Consider the following 20,749-nt stretch of genomic DNA (forward strand, 5'->3'; position numbering starts at 1 on the left):
CTCATTTTTATATTTTCCAAAATTAATGCTTTAGGTACTGCAGTTGTGATTGCATCAAGATGATGTCTGGTGTCCCACCCTTAAGTAATTAGTATAGAATGTTAGTAATCTAGTTGTTCATTAGAATACTGTGAGGAGGCAGAAGTCAGGGGCATGGACTTGGATAATTGAGGGCTGGGGGGGTGCAGAGGCCACGGTAGGCAGGTGGGAGGGGCAGTAGCACCACGATGTACCATGGAGGTTAGGGAAAAGGGGACAAGTGCAGGAAACCAACTATGCAGGATAGGCCAGAGACGCTGTGGCAATATAACAGACCATTGAGGGCAGAACTAAGAGGCATTGACAGTACAACCATACATGCCAACAGACCTGATTCAGGCAGGAGACTCCCAACGTTTTTAGGCCCAAAAGGGCTTTATTTTTTTTGGTCTCCTGCCTAATATTTCCTCTTTTTGTAATGTAAACCAATGGAGAAAAACATTCCCCCAGGTTTCCTTTTCAAAATCTCCCTCTTAATAAGTTCAAAATATTGGCAGGTATGGAACATTGGATCACGGACGGCAGGAGGAATGTGATAGGGGCATGGACTTGGATAAGAAGGAGCAGGAAGGGCAAGGGCAGGGGCACCAAAGTGGCCTTACAGGGCAGGTGTTAGGGGTTGCAGCAGCAAAATACACCACACAGGGCAGGTGGGACGACAGTGCAGCAAAACAGACCATGGAAAGCAATAGGGAGTGGAAGAGGCCTTTCACATGGACATCAGAGATCAGAGGGGAAAGAGACAAGGGCAGCAAACTGACCATACCAGACAGACAGGAGTGACAGTTTCTGCATAACAGACCATGAAGGGCAGGAGTCAGGGGGCGGGTGCACGACAACGGACCAGATAAGGCAGGAGGGAGGGGATAGTGGCCTGCACATGGAAAACTGAGGGCAGGGGGCAGGAGCAGCTAGCTGACCAAGGAGGGCAGGCTGGATGGGCACTGGAAGCACAACACACCTTGGTGGGCAACAGTGAGACTATAATGGCATACACCCAGACAACAGTGAAAGTGGAAGGGAGTCAGCACATAGGGCCATGGTGGGCACGAAGGGGCGGGCAGGGGCATGCACAAAGGACCATAGAGGGCAGAAGTGGGGGTAGGGGCTGGACACCGACAAGAGAGGGCAAGGAAAGGGGCTTCACAACAGGCCATGCAGGGCAGGCAGGAGGAGCAGTTGCAGCACAACAGCGCATGGAGGGCAGAACGGAGAGGCAGCAAAGTGAACCATGGAGAATAGGAGGAAGGAGCTAGAGGCATGGAACCTGGACAGGCAGGGTAGAGGTGGCAGCCATCCGACCATGCTAGGCAGGTGGGAGGGGCAGTGGCAGCTCAACAGAACACTCAGAATATATATGAGGAGCTGTTGCAAGTCTGTGGAACATGGTGGGCAAAAAGGTGGGAGCAGGGACATACACACAGACATTGAAAGGCAAGGAAAGGAGGGTAGGAGCAGCAAGCTAAGCACAGAGGCTAAGCACGAGGGCAGTGATGGGGCATAGGATTGGACGACGAAGGGCAGGAGGAGTGGACATAGACATCAACCTAAATGGAGGGCAGTAGCAGCACAGCGGACCAGGCAGGACAAGAGCAAGGGGGCTGGGGCACGGACTCGAACAACAGAGGTTAGGGAGGAGGTGAATGGGGCAGCAAGCTAACTGTTCAGGGCACACATGAAGTACAGTAGTGGAACAACTGCCACACAGGGCTGTAATGAGGGAGCAGGGGCATGAACTTGGGCAATAGGTGATAAGGAGAAGAGGGGGCAGAAGCAGCAAGCTTGGGGTGGGGCTCCATGCCAGGTGAGGCCCTGCATCCAACCCTCCCCTATACCCGCCCAACCCCCCTTGCATTGCAATAGGAATCTTTCTTAACGTTAAGAAAACCCTAGAAATTCACTGAGGAAAAAAAAGATTACAGGGACGATATAGTTAGAAAATAGAATTTAAAAAACTTTGACATTCACTAAAAAACCAAAGGTTAGAGTGACATTTTAGTTATGTTCAGATTTTACACATACAAACCATAGAAATCCAGCTGTTATAGTTAGTATTATTGCAAGTAACTATAGCTCATGCCCTAAGGTAACTATAACGTGCGCCTTTGCATTGTACTGCTAATTACCCCAGATATTACATCACTCATGACATCTTCTAGGACATCATTCATAATGTCACTTTAACATTTGCAGTAAAAGTATTGATGAGAAAACTGTGCATGGTGGTGGCCTGAGTTATAGTTACTTTAGGGCACGAGGTATAGTTACTCAAAATAAGGCTAACAGCTGCATTTCTGTGGTTTTGTGTTTTGTAGTAAATTTGTCAACTTTAATAACATTTTTATTCACACATTTATTACTACAGTACAGAGGTCAAATGCAAGTTTATTATCACAGCAGAGGAAAATTGACATGAGAAAAACAGTTTACTGTCCACAGATTCAATGCACAACTGCTTTATACAGAAAAGTAATTCTTAATATTCATGATATCTCTTCGGTGTGGTTGCCGCACAAATGTAACCCCTTTCAACCCATTTTTGGTTGAATATCATTAGTTAAAACAAATACACATGCAAAATACCATGGTATAAACCATTTCTGTGGATGCCCAGAGTAGAAATGCTATTTATTACAATTGTCGACCAAGGGGAAGGGGTATCATGTCACACTCGAGTATTTGCTTATTGTGTGTCATGTCCCCTCTCAACAATGGTAGAAATAAAATGTTAACCTCCGCATATATACTGTGTATTAAACAATGTCAGTTGCTTCTATGTAGTTATGGTTCACATGCACTTTGCATTGAAAAGGCACATTTTTTATTTTGCTTTTATCTTTTGAACATCGAGGACAGATTTACACAAAACTTTCAATATCACTGGCTTAGCCAACCTAAGGTCCAGTATGCCAATTTTTGTGCCAGTCCTTGTAGAGGAAATGTTACCATGGGTGCTGCAGGTGTAGCCTGAACCACTGAATCGATTTATACCGAAACTGGCATGAAACTAGAACTTAATTCAGAAAGCATGTTTTCTTGGTTTAATGTAAAACATTAACAGAAGTTTCTGAAAGTGGTGTCTTAAAAAGGTGCAAAGCAGGCTTTACAAAGTTTTAACTGTTGCATAACTGCAGTTTTAACTTGCAAGTTCTGACTCAAGAATCTTGTCAGTCACATTATGAATTTAAAAACATATGGTCAGCTGTGTAAAAGTTCTGAACAATGTTTTTTGGCTGCCCTCAAACTTTGTAGTCAGCAGTGACTCATGGGTTTTACACTGTGGGAAAAATATTTACACAGTAGAGGTGACTGACGCCATCTGGTGCCCAGGGGTACTAGTTAGAGGCATGAAAACTTCAAAGCCCAAAGCAGATAAAAATAGTGACGATAGCTTGTCACTCGCAAGATTAAATAAAATCATGAGTGTCCATCTTAAGTAATGATTAGAACGCTGTTTTGTGAAAGTCGCAAACAACTATGGTGTTTAAACATGGGTGAAAAAAAGCAGACTGACTGTAAGTCAGAGAGAAGGTTGAGCACAGCAGAGAATATCCACCAGAAGAAGGTGAGGTGCAGAGCCTGGCCACAGGCCAGATGCTGTGCCCAACCCACGTACACTTTGGGGGTTGGGAAGATTCCAAAATGCAGGACCTCCTACAAAGGTCTGTCTTTCTGGGATTTGCAAGGTGTTGAGATAGTGGCTACCAACTGAGTGGTACATTGACCATGGTGGTATAGACTCATTTCACTTTTTCACATTTTCTGCTTGTGAGGCACACCAGTGAGGCCATCTATATATGAAAGTGCTGTTTAAATTAAATAGGATACTCAACATAAAATTAGTTAAACACCTGTTTTAAAACCGAAACCTAAAATGAAGACTCTCTCTCGGGGAAGAAATGACATACACCTCTATTAATACCATAGCACAATCTGTTCTCAGGCTTATGCTCAATGCTTTAAATGGGCCGGTACTGTCCTGTACGGAGTACCGGCACTTTTTTATTTTTAGAGGGATAGTACCTGCACTTCTCAAGAAAAACATAATACTTTTTTAATTGGAGAGTACCGGCACTTCTCCGAAATAATTAGGTACTCTGGTACAGAGTACCTGCACTTCTATTTTTCCATTTCAAGCACTGGTCATGCTTCACTCTTCATTGGTTGTTTCAGCAAACAGGTTCTAAGCCTCTGTGACAAGAGACTTGCAAAACAGCGATCTGGTGCTGTGCCAAGTGAATATAACATCTGTGTTGTCATGGCAACACCTCCTTCAAAACATACTGCTTCTGGTGAATGTCATATTATGGTGTGGAAAATTGCATTTTCGGGTAATGCAATGCAGACCCTTTCTGGTGCAGAGCCATTAAATATCTTTGCATATTATGGTGCTCCCTGTCAGTCCATCCTTCATCTAACCCCAATGTACATTTCAGATTTTGATGCCTAGTCATTATTATCTTTTTCTGATATTTAATTCAGGTTCCATGGTGTAGGAGATGATGATGTGTGACCTCAATGTGAAACATGATTTGAGATTTTACTTTGTCAAAGACCTTTATTGGCTATTTGCACAGTTTGGGTTTGAAGATTTGCCTGTCAGGAAAGAATGCAGGTGGGTCACATATTGCCTTAACCAACAAGACCCTTCTCTGTCTGAAAGGGATCATACTCCCTCCATCAGAGAACAATTATCCTCTGTATCTTTCTACAAACAAGAGAACCACATGAAACCTCTGTGCAAGTCTCCAGCCACTCACTCAGTTACTCTCATGACCTATTATCATTTACCCTCCCGATGCATCCCATCACTCCTACTCCCATGGATGTCTTTTAGGGGTAGCTGAAATATGACCCTCCTTGGTAGCTGAGGTAAGATAAAATCACTTTTAAATGTATGTTGTGTGTATGAGTGAAAGTATTTTTGTGTAGGCATATTTGTGTGAGTGAACATAAAGATGGAATGGCACGTGATAGCACTTCCACTAACCCTGCCATTTGGATGAATAGACGTCCATGCCTACTCCACTGTTGAGATAGTACTTTCTTTCAGTAATACATACTTGAAAATGAGCTGTAAGGTAATGGAGATAATGCAAAGTGAATTGGCCAGGAATGTGCCATTGAGATGGATGTGGAACTCTTAAGGTTCAGTCTGTATGAACAAGACCTCCCACTACTCTTTGAGTGAATGGTCAACGTATTAAGTTGCCTGGTAAGTAGTATAGGTCCCCCATCCACCTCTTTCTTGAACAGAAGCTTCTCATTTGCACACAGATTTTCTCCAAACGTCTCCAGGCAGTGGCCACCTGTAGCCTCATCAATCAGGTAACACATAGACTAGATAGATGTCTGGATTACTGGCCTTTAGAGGAGTCATGTCTTCCCCAGTCCATTCCTTCTATGGTTTGTGTCTCCAAGCTGTGTTTTGTTTCATCTTGCAAACAACTATGTGAATGAACGTCATTCCTGGGCCCTGGTCTAGATAATGTTCTAACAAATGAAGAGAGTAACCCTTTATACACCAAGGGGGCAGCAGGACATGAGTCAAGGGGACACCCGGGTAGACAGCAGCTACCCACTCTTTTCATAGGGTGGATTCGTCTACCCTGCCAAGAGGTTAGATCTCACTGGAATATGCTACACTTGTCTTGTGTTATTTTCAGACACCCAGACACATTCAGCAGGCCTGCACATTGACTGCTTTCATTGGGAGCAGCATCATGCAGGCGGAGGGAGGGACTTATCTGATTACAAATGGGCAAATAACAAAGGTTGAAGTTAAGGGGCCATTAGGACTCATTTTGTTGCAGTATCCTGGCTAGGAGCTATCAGGAGACTCATACGTAATGCAATGGAGGGGAAACAAACGCACACAGCTTATCACTGCACAGGTACTTAAGAGGCATGTTTTTGACTTTGTTCAGTCTCTGGATATAAAAGATATGCATTGTAAGAATGTCAGGTGTGTTGGTCTGTTCCGGTTTTTACACAAATGATAATTTAAATACCACTATTTTTTTTTATTTCTTTTCTAGCACTATAGTGCAACTCATCTCTTTACAGGGTGTCAGGGCTCTTTACATAATACGTACACATTATACATTGACAATAGATTGTGTGTAAATCAGTGCAGAGGATGTTACATAAGACAGTGAGGGTTACAAGGTGCAGGAGCCACGTGTCCTTTATAGCTAATTATACTAGATGGAGTACAATTTATGAATTGTAAGTAAAGATCTCTGTGTTAAAAGCAGTAACCCACATACCCATTTACTTAAAGTAAAAATCTGTCATCTGGGTGTTAATGCTTTCCAAGAGGCACATTAAACCTCTATGCTACTTTGATTCAAAAGACAAAACACAGACTTCTCCAGCAGTTATCTTACCATTATTTTTATTCCCTGAGATTTACTGTGCACACAAATATCTCTGCAGCAGGCGTTTTAACCGTATACGATATTTTCAAATGCAGACTTTTCAGCCAGTTAAGCCTAACACATTTACTTCCACGTTTCTTCTTGTTGCCAGTTTCTTTGTGGCAGAGTTTTTAAAAATAAATGTGTAAGTTGTTGCCCTAATTTTGCGTCATGGGTGTGTCATTTATTTGGCACAACCAGACGCAAAATCTCATTTATTAAATATTGTAATGAGCTTGGATGTATTCTTGATCGACCTGCTAAACATATGTGTGAGGTCTTAAGATCTGGTGTCACTTCTTGTGAGGTCATGGGTTGTGATCTCACTTCCTGTGATGTCATGTGCAATGTCACGTGCTGTGACGTCACGCACTGTGATTTTAAGTGCCATAATGTCACTTGCCTACTGCCTAACTTGGTTAGTCCCCCCACTTCTCTTTTTAGGACTTGTGGCCTGGGGGGCAGGGTTTTTTTAAACAGAAAAACAAGAATTCCTTAGGCACCTTCCCTTCACATAAAGTCCACACTTCTCTTATTCCTCAAACGCATTCATTCACCAATCGTATCCTAAAAAGACACCTCAGACAAGGTGAGTTAATGAGTTTGAAGAATAAGATAAGTGTAGACTTTATATAAAGTGAAGGTAGCCGGGGAAATTCTTGTTATTCTGCCTGCATTGTATGTTGCATGTGCGCTGAATGCAACTTGTTTCCGAATCCCTGAAACTTGGGAAATGAATTAAATTATGCTGTTGTCAAGGTGAATTATTGAGTTCTGTTCTGTATCTTCCTAATGAGTTTTCTGTTCCCAGGGGGACGGCTAATTGAGGCTGTACTGCTAAGTGTTAGCGAAGATCCAATGTCCAAGGGTGCTAATTTAACTGACAAGCCTGTTGCTAATGAACATAACTCGCCCGGGCACCACACCGCACAATGGCGAGCAGCGTGTGATAGTTTATCCGTCTGTCACCAAGTGCACTTTTGACGCCAGGGAGATTCACAATTAAAACGGATGGCTGTGTTGAAAAGGAAGAACAGGGACAGCAATTCTTTTATGCTCAGTCCGGCTTATTGTTGTTGGTACAGATTGTAGCAAATACCATTTGCTATTCATGTTCCTTCAAAACAGGCGGAGAGGAAATAATTGGGTGCACGTAAAAGCATGAAGGGTATTTTGTAAGTGTTTGAATTTCTCTCTGAGCAGCAGGGACCAGACTTTGTAACTGTCATACATACGTAAATGTGCCTTTTTGAAGGGACATTATTGGAAATTAATGTTTTGATTCGCATTACCAGGGTCACTGGTGTATTTCGTGCTTTTAAAATAGCTGATTATTTGTGCTCCCTGAATACAAAAGCAGTGTCAAACATGTTTCAGCCCAGCCATAGTTTGTGTTTCTACAAATTTACCAGACTCTAACTGACCTCAAGTGAGCCAACATGACCTTTGTGTGTGAAGACCGACAGGACTTTAAATTGCAGTGTGTGCGTTTGTGTACTTGTGCACTTCTCAAAGGTATAGATTTTTTTATTCAAACTGAGATCTACTGTGAATGTCTTATATTGTAGTTGCATTGAAATACTGCTTCATTTCCCTGTCCAAGGTATTGAAGTGCATTTATGGATATGTAATGGATGAAGGTGGCCATTGCAACCCAACATAGCAAGTCTCTCGACATCCCATACTTAAACGTTGACCCATTTAGCCTCCTTTGTCCACATGTATTTTGTACCAGGAAAATGCTGCAAGCGTACTATCGCAGCTTGCTTAACTGTCCTATATCCTACATAACTTTTCCTGTAACCTGGCCTGTGTAGATGCTCCACTAGGACGGGACTGCATCTCTGACCCTCGTGCATGACACCCAACTCTTCCCACCTAAGTATCTCTACCCTAACAGTCTTTTCAACCACAGCTGCTTGCCCTTACATACACTTCTTGGACAAAGCAGCAATGCTACACGATCACGCTTGGTAGATGTACTATACAAAAGACAACAGGATTGCCTCGGGCAAGAAGTGCTTTACCTCTTACTCAGTTCCTGTGTGCTAAACAGGACTTGCTGGTTTCCTCTCGGACAATGGGATTCTGTACCATGAATCTGTGTTCACTATTTCATTTTATCAGTCCAATGTATATAAAACAAAATAGTTTCTTTGTATCGCACTGCCCACATGACATCATCTGTGGCCCTCGACCAGCTGCCAACGTTTAATCAGTTTAAGCATTTCACCGTGAGGTGGAGAAGCTGCCTGACAGCTAGTCCAAGCCAAACCAAACACCTTGGATAAATCAATACATCCCCAGCATGTGCAATTCCTTATTTCTGCTTTAAACGTCTTTAAATCTGTCATTCAATGACCTTAACTGCTTGCAATGTGTCCCATCTTGCGCTCTAAATTTGAGACCAGCTTTTTTTAACCATGCATTATAAACAGCTGAAGTGGCTTTTTGTTTTGGTTGCTCGTGGACTTGTTTCCTTTACGTCTGTAAGTAAAGATGGTATTAAATGCTCAGTGCTAGAATCCACTGTTTATTTGCGTGCAGTAGCACCTATGTAAATAGTCACCACAGGGCCTTCCATTCATGAAGTTGTCGCAGTCCTTTTTAGGGTAGAGCCTGTGAGTGTAAGTGCTAGTGCATGCGAGACTCTTGTGTTCAGTAAAGGAGCCCGCCTGTCGCTCACCATTTGTTGGTTTGTGTGGCACTCTCCTTTACAGCCTCCTAATTCATCAAGACATGTTTGGCATTATTTCCATTCCTCTGTGTGGAGCAGGGATCAAGCACTAATTGATTTCAACGTAATTAGTGCCCCTCCGCCGCTCCCAACATGATCGAGGTACTATTTTATTCTAACTTTCAGTGGCCTACAAACAGAAGGATGGTGTCTGACAAAAATATACCCAGCAGGACAAACAAAATTGCGAAGTTGTATTTTTTGAAAGCTAACTTTATTTTATTTTGTTAAGTGGTCCATTCTCAATTTCCACTCATGTTATTTTTGCTCATGGGCGCTGTTGTCAAAAGATGACAATTGTTTGAAATATGCAATACCTATTGCATTGCAAATGCTTGTTTTGAGTTTATTTTTGGGTACCCTAGAGGGGTACGTATGCAGTAGAAAGGCCCCCTCCCTCCTCACTCAACTTGTTTGTATGTTATTCCTAAATGTGCAAGCCGCGACGGTCCTCACTCATTCTCCCATGAAACAATAATTCCAGATCTGAGTATTGTTAGAGGAGTCAGCTATAATCTACTACAAACTTTGGCAGGGTTAGAAGGCATTTAATTTTGCATTATCCTAATCAAATTGCGGCATTTTTGTTTTAAAGTCTCTCTTACACTTTTCTGACCCAAAGAAGTGGTTACTTTTAGGGGTGGAGCCAACCACCACTTACTTTTCCTCATCAACCATCGAGTGAGAGCAAGAGGGGGATATATACACAGGGGAAAGCAGGAGGGAGAGTGAGAGACTGAAAACTGTAACAACAGGCGAAAGCTGGAACCTGCAAGAGTGAGATGATGAGGCAGGGTGTAGATTAAGGAGGTATTCAAGAGTACTCATTCGCACGCTGACATTTAATAGCACCATCCACAGGATTCTGAGCAGAACTTTGGAAATCTACGCTCACTGTTCTATGAATTAAGCACCGATTCTCATACCAACGTGACAGATGGGTCCCCCAAGGAAAGTGTTTCATGCCCGTGGTGTCCATAACACTTGTCAGCCAGTCTAAAATGTGTTCCGCGTTTCCTTATATGAGTGTTTAAAAGGTTTCATTTATTCCTCTGTTGCAGGAGGCTGCTCTTTCGATGAGCCGTACGGCTCGTGTGGATACAGTCAGTCCGACGACGATGACCTGGACTGGGAGCAGGTGAACACGCTGCTTCGGCCCTCTGCTGACCAGTGGATGCCTTCAGGTTGGTTCTAAATGCTCTTTTCTCTCTCAAAAGGTACTGGATGTTTTAACAGGCAGAAATAAACTATGAGGTATGTTTAGGCAGTTTTATGAATTTTAGCAGTGTTAGGGCTTTCGCCAAAGCCATTTCATGGGTTATCTGTATTTTCCTTGTACTTGTCAGACAAGATGGCACAAACAATACAGACCAGGGCATTACAGTGCCAAAAGGCCACTTTAATAGGACAAGTCTGTAAGTCAGTCAGCTCAATACATTGCATTAACAATTTAAACCACACTTCCATAGTACAAATCATAACCCTAATACCCATGCCTTCCCGGGGCCTTCTCTGATTCTGAAATAAATTACTCTGAGCCTGAAATAAATTAAACAGCTAACTCAAGCAGCCATACCTGACCCTGCTCAATCTTTCTTTCACACAAGGTCCTGAATTACTGTACCAACACCACCGCTTGCAACCCTCTGAGCTGAACAGGTCTGCATTATGGCTACACAACAGGAGTGGACAGAATTCACAGAATTTCACTCTGCTGAATTCTGTGGAGTTACGGAAAAAACCCTACAAGATTCTACAGAGCTCTGCCCACAGGCGGAAAATCTGCTGCTTGCGCTGCTGTTTAGCACCAGTAGCGCAGGCAATGCTGAAAAATCACCACAAAGGCACCGTGAGTTGGGCAAAAACACGCACACATTTGAGTTGAGCTGCAGCAAAATCAAGTAGAAAATCTACTCTAGTGGCAGCAAATCTACTAGAATGGCAGCCCTCTGACTGTGATCGCCCACATTAGAAAATTGCGCTACAAGATGCCAAATCTCGCTTGCCAGGTCTCATTTTGTGGAGCCTCGCAGTAGAAAAATTCTGCCATGCAGTCATTGGCAGAATTTGGTCAGAACTCTGAGTAAAAGAGTAATGTGGAGTGGCCAAAATACTGACAATTTTGGGGGGGGAATGAAACATTCAGCCCATCCCTACTTTCCAACCCACTCCAAACACTGACTCATTAGTTGGTTTCATGGAAAACTATTACCAGATATTTTCCTGCCCTCCTTCTTTCCTTAGTGGTCAGTGCTGTTTGCCAAAGAAATGCTGGAGGAGATGCCAGTGTGGCTCTACTTCCACAAGAGTCCCAATTGTTTTTGTAATATGTCTCACTACATTGTTTTTCGTAGTTCATCTTGAGCCTGGCGTTTTATGGCAAAGTATATTTTTGTTGTTCATTTTCTATCTCTTGCTTTGCAATCTTAACGAATGAGTAAACCCTGGAATGGATTCTCTGTTTATCCCTCCAGCATTGTTCAAATGCTTTTACAAGGTTTGTGGCGTTCCCCCGGCTAGTTATTACTTCATGTAGTACACTAGAAAACTCAGCAAGATAATGATAATAATGGCACAAAATAAGGTAAAGACCTGTAATAACAGAGGCAGAGCAGGCACAGAAATGTGCAAAGGTATGAATGGAATTTTAAAACTCAAGTCACCTGACCAAATTTTGAACCAGGGCTCTTTTACACCTGGATTTTACAGTGAAGCCCAGCTAGTTTTCAAAGAACCAAAGAAAAATCCCAAGGAAAGAAGAGCAGGGAAGCATAATCACTGAATATAAAGCATGTAGAGCTTGTGACAGGGAAGCATGGGGAGGCTTTGAAAGATTGGAGGTGATGGAGTCTGAATCAGGGTGTGGTCTAATTAAGACATGCAGTGTCTATGAGTATGTGTCTGTAGTGTTTTCCAGGTTTCCACAATATCATACAACATGTAAGCCAAGAATATTAGAATTTGAAAAAGAAAAAAACAGACATGCGGTGTCAAGGATGCAAAACCTAGGAACAAACAAGATGTGCATGCACTGGTTACAACAAGCATTTCGACCTGGTATAATAAAAGTGGGGCAAAACTAGAAGCACAGGGCAGTGACCTGACCATAGAAAAGAAGAATACAGGCTGAAGACTCAAGGCAAAAAATATAAAACACAAATATCTAAGAAGGGCATTTAGATACAGAGAGTAGAGGCTTTGGACTGCACGGAAAAGCTGGACACCACCAAGATCTGAAAACAAAGCAGAGGACGCCCAAGGAAAAGGCTTGCAAATAGCGTGCAGAGGCTGAAGACTAAAATGACCTGAGAAAAGACCAGAGGGTCAGATGCTCAGTGCCCAAAATCAAGGAGCTGAAGTAAAACGACAAAGGTAGTGTAGGCTGTGAGAGTAGCTGGAAGCAGTAGTAATGTAATAAAGGCACATTTCTAAGGCCGGTCTGGCAGAAATGTTTGCAGTCCTTCAGATGAGTAGACACAGGTTTTGGCAAATGCACAAAGCATGTGGCTTAGCAAAAAAAGTGAATATTCGGAAAGACTTTCAGAGGCCATGTACAAACCGAAGGTACCATTTGTTTATTTTTTATGTGCAAATCAAGTTTGCTTCACAGCCAGAGTGGCGTCACAACACTGGGCTACACAAACATACTATTGTTTTTTTTAATTCTCTTTACTTCATAAACGTTGCCGTTAGGAACCAACCCTGACCAATTCAATCTGTGGTTGGAATCGGGGAATAGCAATTGCCTGATATTCGTGCATTGTGTCTCAAAATGCTCTGACTGCTCTTACCCCTGCTGTAAGTGGTATTTTGGAGTCTGTTCAGTTTTGTCTCTGGATATGAAAAGCCAGTCAAATATTTCGAGAGTTACAGCTCTGACTCCAACAGGACAGTAGCCTTAAACCGAGGATGAAAGCTAAAACTGTATTGTGGGTCATACAAAGTCCGTGAATGGTGTAAGTGTAGCAGGCTGATACAGACTCGCCCCACTGGTGGCCTTGGATGTCTCAGACCGGTCTTCAGTCATTTTCCAAAGCAGAGGTCTTCAATCTGATTCAGGCCTGGTGGGCGTCAAGGTACTTGTGACTCCTGAGTCTGAGTAGCCCACTTTCTCAAGATGACTTACACATGCAATAGTCAACTGTGCCTTGCCCTCCATATAAGGGATTCATTCCAAATCATGCACTGAACAGTATAAATTCCTAATCATGCAGGAAAGTCACAGCTGCAGGTCTTCTCCCAGCATCATATGCTTGTTCTAGCCGTAAAGAAAGCAGCAGATCCCAGACACCTGACCCTGGTCATTTATCTCACTGTGCTGCTGTTACTACGCTTCTGCATATGTCTAGAAAAATATAATGTAATGGCCCAAATTTGGGTGAAAAAATGGGCAGGGCCATATTTAACTAAATCTGGGTACACTTCAGTGAAGCCAGGGCCAAACATGCCAAAGTGCTCGCTTAAAAAAATCATACATAGAGAACGTCTTTGCTGACTTTCTTTCAAGGATGCTTTAGAAGAAGGTAAGGACAGGCACCAGTTGTTCCAGGTGGTGTGGATTTCCCTGGCACCACAACAGTTTCCCAGACTGGGATTTCTGAAATTTCTACGCAGTCCTTGGCAGAAGGCAGTGTTGGCGGCAACAAGACTTGGATAGAGGCCCACGCAAGCCTGCTGCTGTGGTCAAATTTTATGGCCCAATGTTTATGTTAACACTGGATGTTAGAAACCTGATGGGTGATTCTGAAGTGTAGCACTAGGGGCTGTTCAAGGAAAGGAAGTTAAAATAGCCATAACCTGTGTCGGGAAACCACCACTTTGTGCTGTATGCAGTATGTCCTTTATCCTTGCTTAAGACACCCTGTTCCCCTGAACTATTAATTCATCCACTACCAGCCACTTGTATTGCTGAAGTCTGATTCAATGGTGTAGACGCCAACCTTTACTCTGGGTAAGGCACAACTTTGTACCCAGGTGATTGACCACAGAGACAATTGCTCTAAGGGTGGAATATGGAGCACTCTCTAATACTCAAATGATTGAGACAAATGAGTGAAAAACATTTGGTGGGGCAGGAGCTATCCATGCAGTGAGGACAATATTGCCCAGACTCTGGGGTATGGCGTGGGAAAGAAAAAACAAAAGACAAGAAAGAGGGATGGGCAGTAGAAAGAGCCAGGGAAGAATGCACAGGTACGTAATCATACAAGAACAAGTGCTAGCAAGAGTGGGTGGGGCAAAAAAATGGGCATGTTAATGCTAATAGTTTTACTGTGGGAGCGGGGTAAAGGCCCGGGGCTACCTCTCCCCTTATTTGCTATTATTTAATAATACTGTCTTAACCTGTGATGGGACAAACTACTAATCCCACATAGGACAGCATTGAAATCGTAACTTCAGATAGACAATTCCAAGAAAATGTGAAGATATGGTCATTCTTGGTAAGTAGAGTCTTCAATCAATTTTATTGATAATAGTGAACATTTATTCAGACAATAAGTTCTGAGTAGAGCAATGTTGCAAATGTACTAGCCTATTTATATTGATAATAGTCAACATGTATTCAATCAATACTTTTTGAGTAGAGTAGTGTTGTAAATGTACTAGCCAACGTGTGTTTTACCCACTAGTTGACTGCCACACCTGGGGCTTTTTCAAGGCTTTTTAAAAGTAAAGCAAAAAAGTAATCAACAGCATGAAATTTGAAAATTGAGCAATGAAGGAATTAATCATTCCCATATTTGAAACTAAGTTTAGATAACCAATGACACAATTCACAATCAACACATGAGAAGGCACATGACAATAAAATTAAATAAGTAAAAACAACAGACAAAAACCAGACATTGAAGTAAATAAAATGAAAGAAGAAGGAGAATAAAATAAATGAGAAAACGAAGAATATGAAACATAGCATTACCAGTACTTTGTCAATGATTGTGGAATTAGCATTTCTCAGAATTGTCATATTTATTTTGTATATCCCTGCTTCTAGCTTAAAGTAATTGGTACTTTTTATAAAAACTCGATGTATACTTCATCAGTCACAATGTCTTATGTGGAAGTCAAAGTTCACTTGTTGCGTAGAAGAGAGACAGCCCCTTTTAGTATGTATATGGAAAACCATGCATGTGCCTTGTCTGAGGCCAAATTGTAAGGGTGAAAGGAAAAGGGAATATTAATAACATACCAAAAAACCTTTTAGTATGTTGTCTGGTATTTCGATCATTCAAGTAGATAGAATCTGTGAGGAATAAAACGAAATAAAGGATTAGGGAATTTATGTGGGAAAGCAGGTTTGTTAAAGTGTATAACTCAGTAGGGTCTTACCAGATGGGGAAAGGACGGAGATAATTTAGAAAGAAAAGAAAAGCACGAGGGGAAGGTTAACTATAGAACTGAGGCAAGGTTGTTTAGACACCGGCACTGAAAAGATTTAGAAAGTAGTACCAAAATGAGGGATACAATGGAACACATACTTGGTAGTAGTCGAGAATTAAAAGGTCGCTGTGATCGGTAAGAGCACCAGCATCTGTATCAGCGGGTATAGAGTAGCGAGGATTTATTAGCAAAAATACACAACAAATAAACCCTGTAAACAGAAAAAACGAAATCCTAACAAAATATTTCCTAATTAATTGAGAATCAAATGTAACTACACCCTCTTTTTTATATTACCCTTTAATCCTATAAATATAACTTTTATAAAGTAATTATACCCATAAATTAGGTAAAGCTTACAAAACAATACTCACATATACCAACCAGTAAAAAATCATAACAATTAGTAACATATACTTATCTGCCCAGAAGCAGAAAGCAAAAGAGGAACAAAATGGAGGACACACAGTTTATATGGAGTTAAACATTGTTTTCCTATTATGATGTTGTTAATGTTCTCTTGGATACTTGATGGGTTTGCTGCTCAGAAAAAGTAAATAAAAGATTAATGCATAATGCTAGCCTCCTTGTCTTTAATGAAATCCCGATTCTTTATACAGTAAACCTTTAAGAATCACCATTCACCATTAATGTTCAAACAAATAGACTGGGGCAATAGAAAGCCATGTTAAATAAGGACATAGTATAAAACAAAAGATGACGCAAAAGCATGACTGGACCCTGGTAGAAATGGACAGATGGTGATAGACTAGGACATGGGCAATAAGGTGGTTATGAGCTGTAAGAGGGTATGAAAATTAATTAATCTTTAATTTGTTATATGAGGATAGTGTGAAGGGGATCTTTGTTTTTTGGGAGGTATAGTATGGGGAGAGGGGTACTGAAATAAGTGAGTTACTATTGATAAATTAACTTGTAAGACATTTAGTCAGTGTTTTGTGTTTTAGCTGCGGTTAAAAAAAAAAGTAAGGAAATGCTGAAAAATAAATAAATAAGGGGTGGGGCTATGAAAAAGGTGAAAGCCAGAAAGAAGGACAAGGAGTAATAGACAGTGACATGGGTAATTAAAAAAAAGGGCCAGGACAATGAAAATGCATTGGTGGTAATTGAAATGGAGGTAACACAGTGTAGGTGATGCCATACTAGAAGTGTTCAACTTCTAAAGTGGCGTTCTACTACACCTAAGCACCAGGTTAGTCTGCCCCAGCTAATTTGACTTCCTTGTAGCGTCTAAAACCTTGACCTATGTACTTTCTGCCCTACTTGCAAAGGCAAGGCCATACTGTTCTCGAGCTGTGTAGTACTGGAAGCCTTATGTAGCATGTCTGGGCATTTAAAACAGGACATTGGATGCTGTAATAGTTTTATCATGGGGGCTGTTCATGGAGGGGGGGTTCCGAGTTCCACCCAAATATACATAAACCATGAAAGGCTGTAACTCCTTTATAATAATACATGTAGCATGCTTATTTTGTACTTGCTGTAAGTCCCCAATCCTACTATATGTTGATTCTGAGGCTCTGTCATAATATTGATCACATGCATAGATCTGTTCTCCCCCACTCTATGGCTGCACATGAAGGAAAGATTGGTTTAATGCCCTCTTTAGTGTGAGCTTGCGCCTGAGTTATAACTATTCTCCCGTTCCAGAGCATATCATTCCGTCTCAATTACCCGAGTGTCCCTCTCTGAATTCCCGCTTTATCACATGATGGCCCCTTACCCTTAAACAACCCAATAAGAATACACTGCTATGTTACTGACTTGTGTGAGCTATTGTATTCCTCAGCTCTCACCCTGTACCCCACACATATTCAGGTTACCATCTAGCCTAAGCACTCCAAGAAGCTTCAGTGTATGGGTCAGGTGACTTGACATTCCATCAACATCTCATTTGTTGCCTGAGTCCAAAAGATGTTGGTAGACATTTGGATTAATTTAAGATCTAATTTTTTAAGCCACCATCTCCTAAGAAAAGAAAGTGACATTTCCTTCACTTTTTATCAAAGGAAAATGCAAGAACATTTTTGTTTGAGGCAATCCTTGCGTTAACAAAATGTCAGTGCACACAGCAGCCCTCTTGGCACGGACAGCTGTCATGGAACCAAAATTGTCACTCCATCAACCTGTATAACTATGCTTCGGAAAATCTGTAGGACAAGCGGGCTGTTTAGCCTCAATATTGTGTGTCCATATTTGAAAACTAATTGTCTCGTTACAGAGTCTCTTTTTTAGAGAGCTTTTATTGAGAAGCCTACGCCATCAGAGACAACCCTTCCGTTTGGTTAGTACCAGCAGTGTATATATTTAACAGAACATCTGTGCAAAGATACACCAACCTGGGATATTATTTATATTTTATTGTTAGTATTTGTACAGCACCAGCTTCACGTCTACGTGCAGCGGAGTCCATTTCTGCAACGTCCTTTCACCGTTTTTACATCATGTGCAAAGTTAGACACATTTTGCTTCCTGTTGGATGGGTCTCTCACATGGAGGATTTGCAGTTAGCAAAAAAGAAATAACCCTTTCAGCACTCTGCCAAATTTCCGTTGTTATAAAGAGAGATTAGTAATGTTTTTCTTCTTTATTTGACTTGTTTGTGAAGTAAAACAAAGCCAGGCATGTTGAATTTGCCCACTTCTATTTCATGATGGCTCAGTATTACACAAAGAGATTTGAGGTGTCGTTGCAGCAGTGATTGAGGAGTTATGAAGAGCAGTAGAACGCTTCAGAACCTCGACTTAGTGACTTACCCACTAAACAGTGTAAACTGTTTCTTTATCAGTGAGTTGCACAGATCTTTTTTTTACCATTTTTGTGTTGGTAACGCGTCTGTGGAAACAGTGAGCTATGTAGTTCCTATGCTGGTTGTTTGCATTGTTTTTTGGGACTTATTTTTCATGACGGGCATAAAACCAAGTTAGTTTTATGCACAATTAGAGACATGGATAGTCATTTATGTAGTAGTTTTAAAAACATAATTAAACGCTAATCTTTGAGAGAGCAGGTTCATTTGTATTTTTATGCAGTTCAATGCTTGTTTCTACTTACATTTCATGCATTGAGTGTTGGGTCAGGGGAAATAGTTCACTTAAAAGGTACTACCTTATCATTGGAGATCTAGAACTTGAATGTCCAACTGCAGGCTCATTCTGGAAGAACATACCCAGGTGGCGGAGCATTTTTATCCTTTGCAGGAATCAACGCACAACAAGGTCAAGGGATCTTAGGACACTGCATAGAATGTGGTAGAACCATACAACAAAATTTCGAAACAAACCGAATAAGTTACACAGTATGACAAATGTGGCCATACAAGGAAGGCTCCAGTCAGGAATAAGGTTAAGGCGTTTATAATAAACATAAACTTAAAGTCATGTAGACAATTCACAAAACAAAATTGTAAAAATACAGAATTACCAGTGGTTTACTTAGGCAATGAATTAAATTCAGGTGAATTGACGTTAGGAGAACTAGACACTTAACAAAGACAGCACAAAACACCAATAAGATGATATGATGTACATAGCATAAACGTTGCTCAGTTTTAATAAGCTTTAAGGCAGTTCAAATCATCAAAGTTCAATTTAGTTGGACAGGGGAAACCCTACAGTTTAGCCTTGTGAGGCGATACACATGAAGGTAAAAGACAAAAAGAACAAAAAGGACAGAAAGAATTTGGAGAAAGGTGTAATCTCGGACAGCAAGTAGCTAACTAATGTGGGCAAAAGGTAGGTTAAAAGGAAAAGCATGAGCATGTCCGAAGCTCAGTCATGAGCCTTCTGTAAGGGTTAGGAAGTAAATCCCTAAGTCTCAGCAAGGCATTTCAAAGGGCCAAAAGACCAAGAGGAAGGTACTTTTCCAAGGGGCTCAGCATACAGGATACAGGGCAAAAGGGGTTTCGCTTCTCATCTTTGGACAGGATACTCACCTCCTCAGTAAAGTCCACCTGGGCACTGACATATTAAAGTTCATACGACAATCTGATTCGTTAAGGCAACAGCTCATTTGACATGGAAGTGGCAATATCCAATAGAAATCAATCGCACAACTCCAACTTGAAACATCTTCAGGTTTTCCCAAGTCTGTCCTGAGAACAGTATCCATTCATGTAACTCCACATAAGATTGAACCAAATGTTTAAATTGCCAGTCCACAGTCCAGGGTGTTCCACATCCAAGGTCAGGTTCTTACAACTCTCTCTGTGTAAAACAATAGACATCTATTACCAAGCTATTCTCCTCATGGGAACGAGGTCTGAATGAAAGGTACATGTTAGCAATGTGACTTGACATTTTCTGCACAGTCAAGAAATACAGGGCCTAGCAGGCCTCAATTAGGCTAATTCAAGTGAGTCAATACAGCACATTGTTACATTAATTAAAACACATTTTGTTATGCAAACTATACATTCTACATTAATAAATCTTCATTAGCATTCATGTTACAGTAACTTCAACCAAAATAGGTCTGTCAATATAATGCAGAACTGCATTTCTCTAGTTTTACACACGTATTTAAAACATTAATTATATGAAACTCAGTATTGTTTGAATACAGACTATTCGTTTACAGTCTAAATTATAACATAATGCAAGTTTAATCCTTCGAACATGTAATTAAACTTCAGAACCACCTATGTCTAAGACATTAAACAAATGCACACTAAAAATGGCTTCTCAGTGCATCACTCTAATTAAACTTCAGTACCACCGATGTCTAAGTCATTAAACAAATGAACACTAAAAATGGCTTTTCAGTGCATTAAACTATTAGTAGTTTTATTACATAATGCTTAGATTGTCATGTATAGATGATCACTGTGACATAAGGGAAAGTACTACATTTTCTGCTACATTACAGGGATACCTTATTGTTCATTCTACAATTAACTGTTGGCATCCAGGTGCAGAAGAAATTTGTGTTTTTTTTTTTTTTTTATCTGTTACACTCTAACCATGAAGGTATTTACCTGGAGGGAGTTAACATTATGCATGCCCTGCCCACCCTTTGATTGCACTGCCTCCAAGCTCTCTGCCAGATAACACCTCATGCAGAGTTCCCCCTGTTCTGCTAGTCTAACTAGTGGGGTTAGTGGTGGGGCATTCTAGAGTCCAGAGTGAATGTGGGGAGAGGGAATGCTGGGGCG

The 20,749-nt window shown here is 41.3% G+C and overlaps 1 protein-coding gene across 14 annotated transcripts in view; it reads left to right on the plus strand.

Annotated features, from left to right (window-relative positions):
* PTPRM (protein tyrosine phosphatase receptor type M) overlaps positions 1–20,749 on the plus strand; it is a 1,480,454-nt gene that overhangs the window by 250,097 nt on the left and 1,209,608 nt on the right. For all 14 annotated transcript variants that reach the window (XM_069218824.1, XM_069218808.1, XM_069218810.1 and 11 more), the window contains exon 2: positions 10,257–10,379. In XM_069218824.1, the coding sequence (XP_069074925.1) occupies positions 10,257–10,379 (123 nt within the window). The remainder of the gene's footprint in view (positions 1–10,256; positions 10,380–20,749) is intronic.

The sequence above is a fragment of the Pleurodeles waltl genome, chromosome 2_1 (genome assembly GCF_031143425.1).
Source record: "Pleurodeles waltl isolate 20211129_DDA chromosome 2_1, aPleWal1.hap1.20221129, whole genome shotgun sequence".
NCBI lineage: Eukaryota > Metazoa > Chordata > Amphibia > Caudata > Salamandridae > Pleurodeles > Pleurodeles waltl.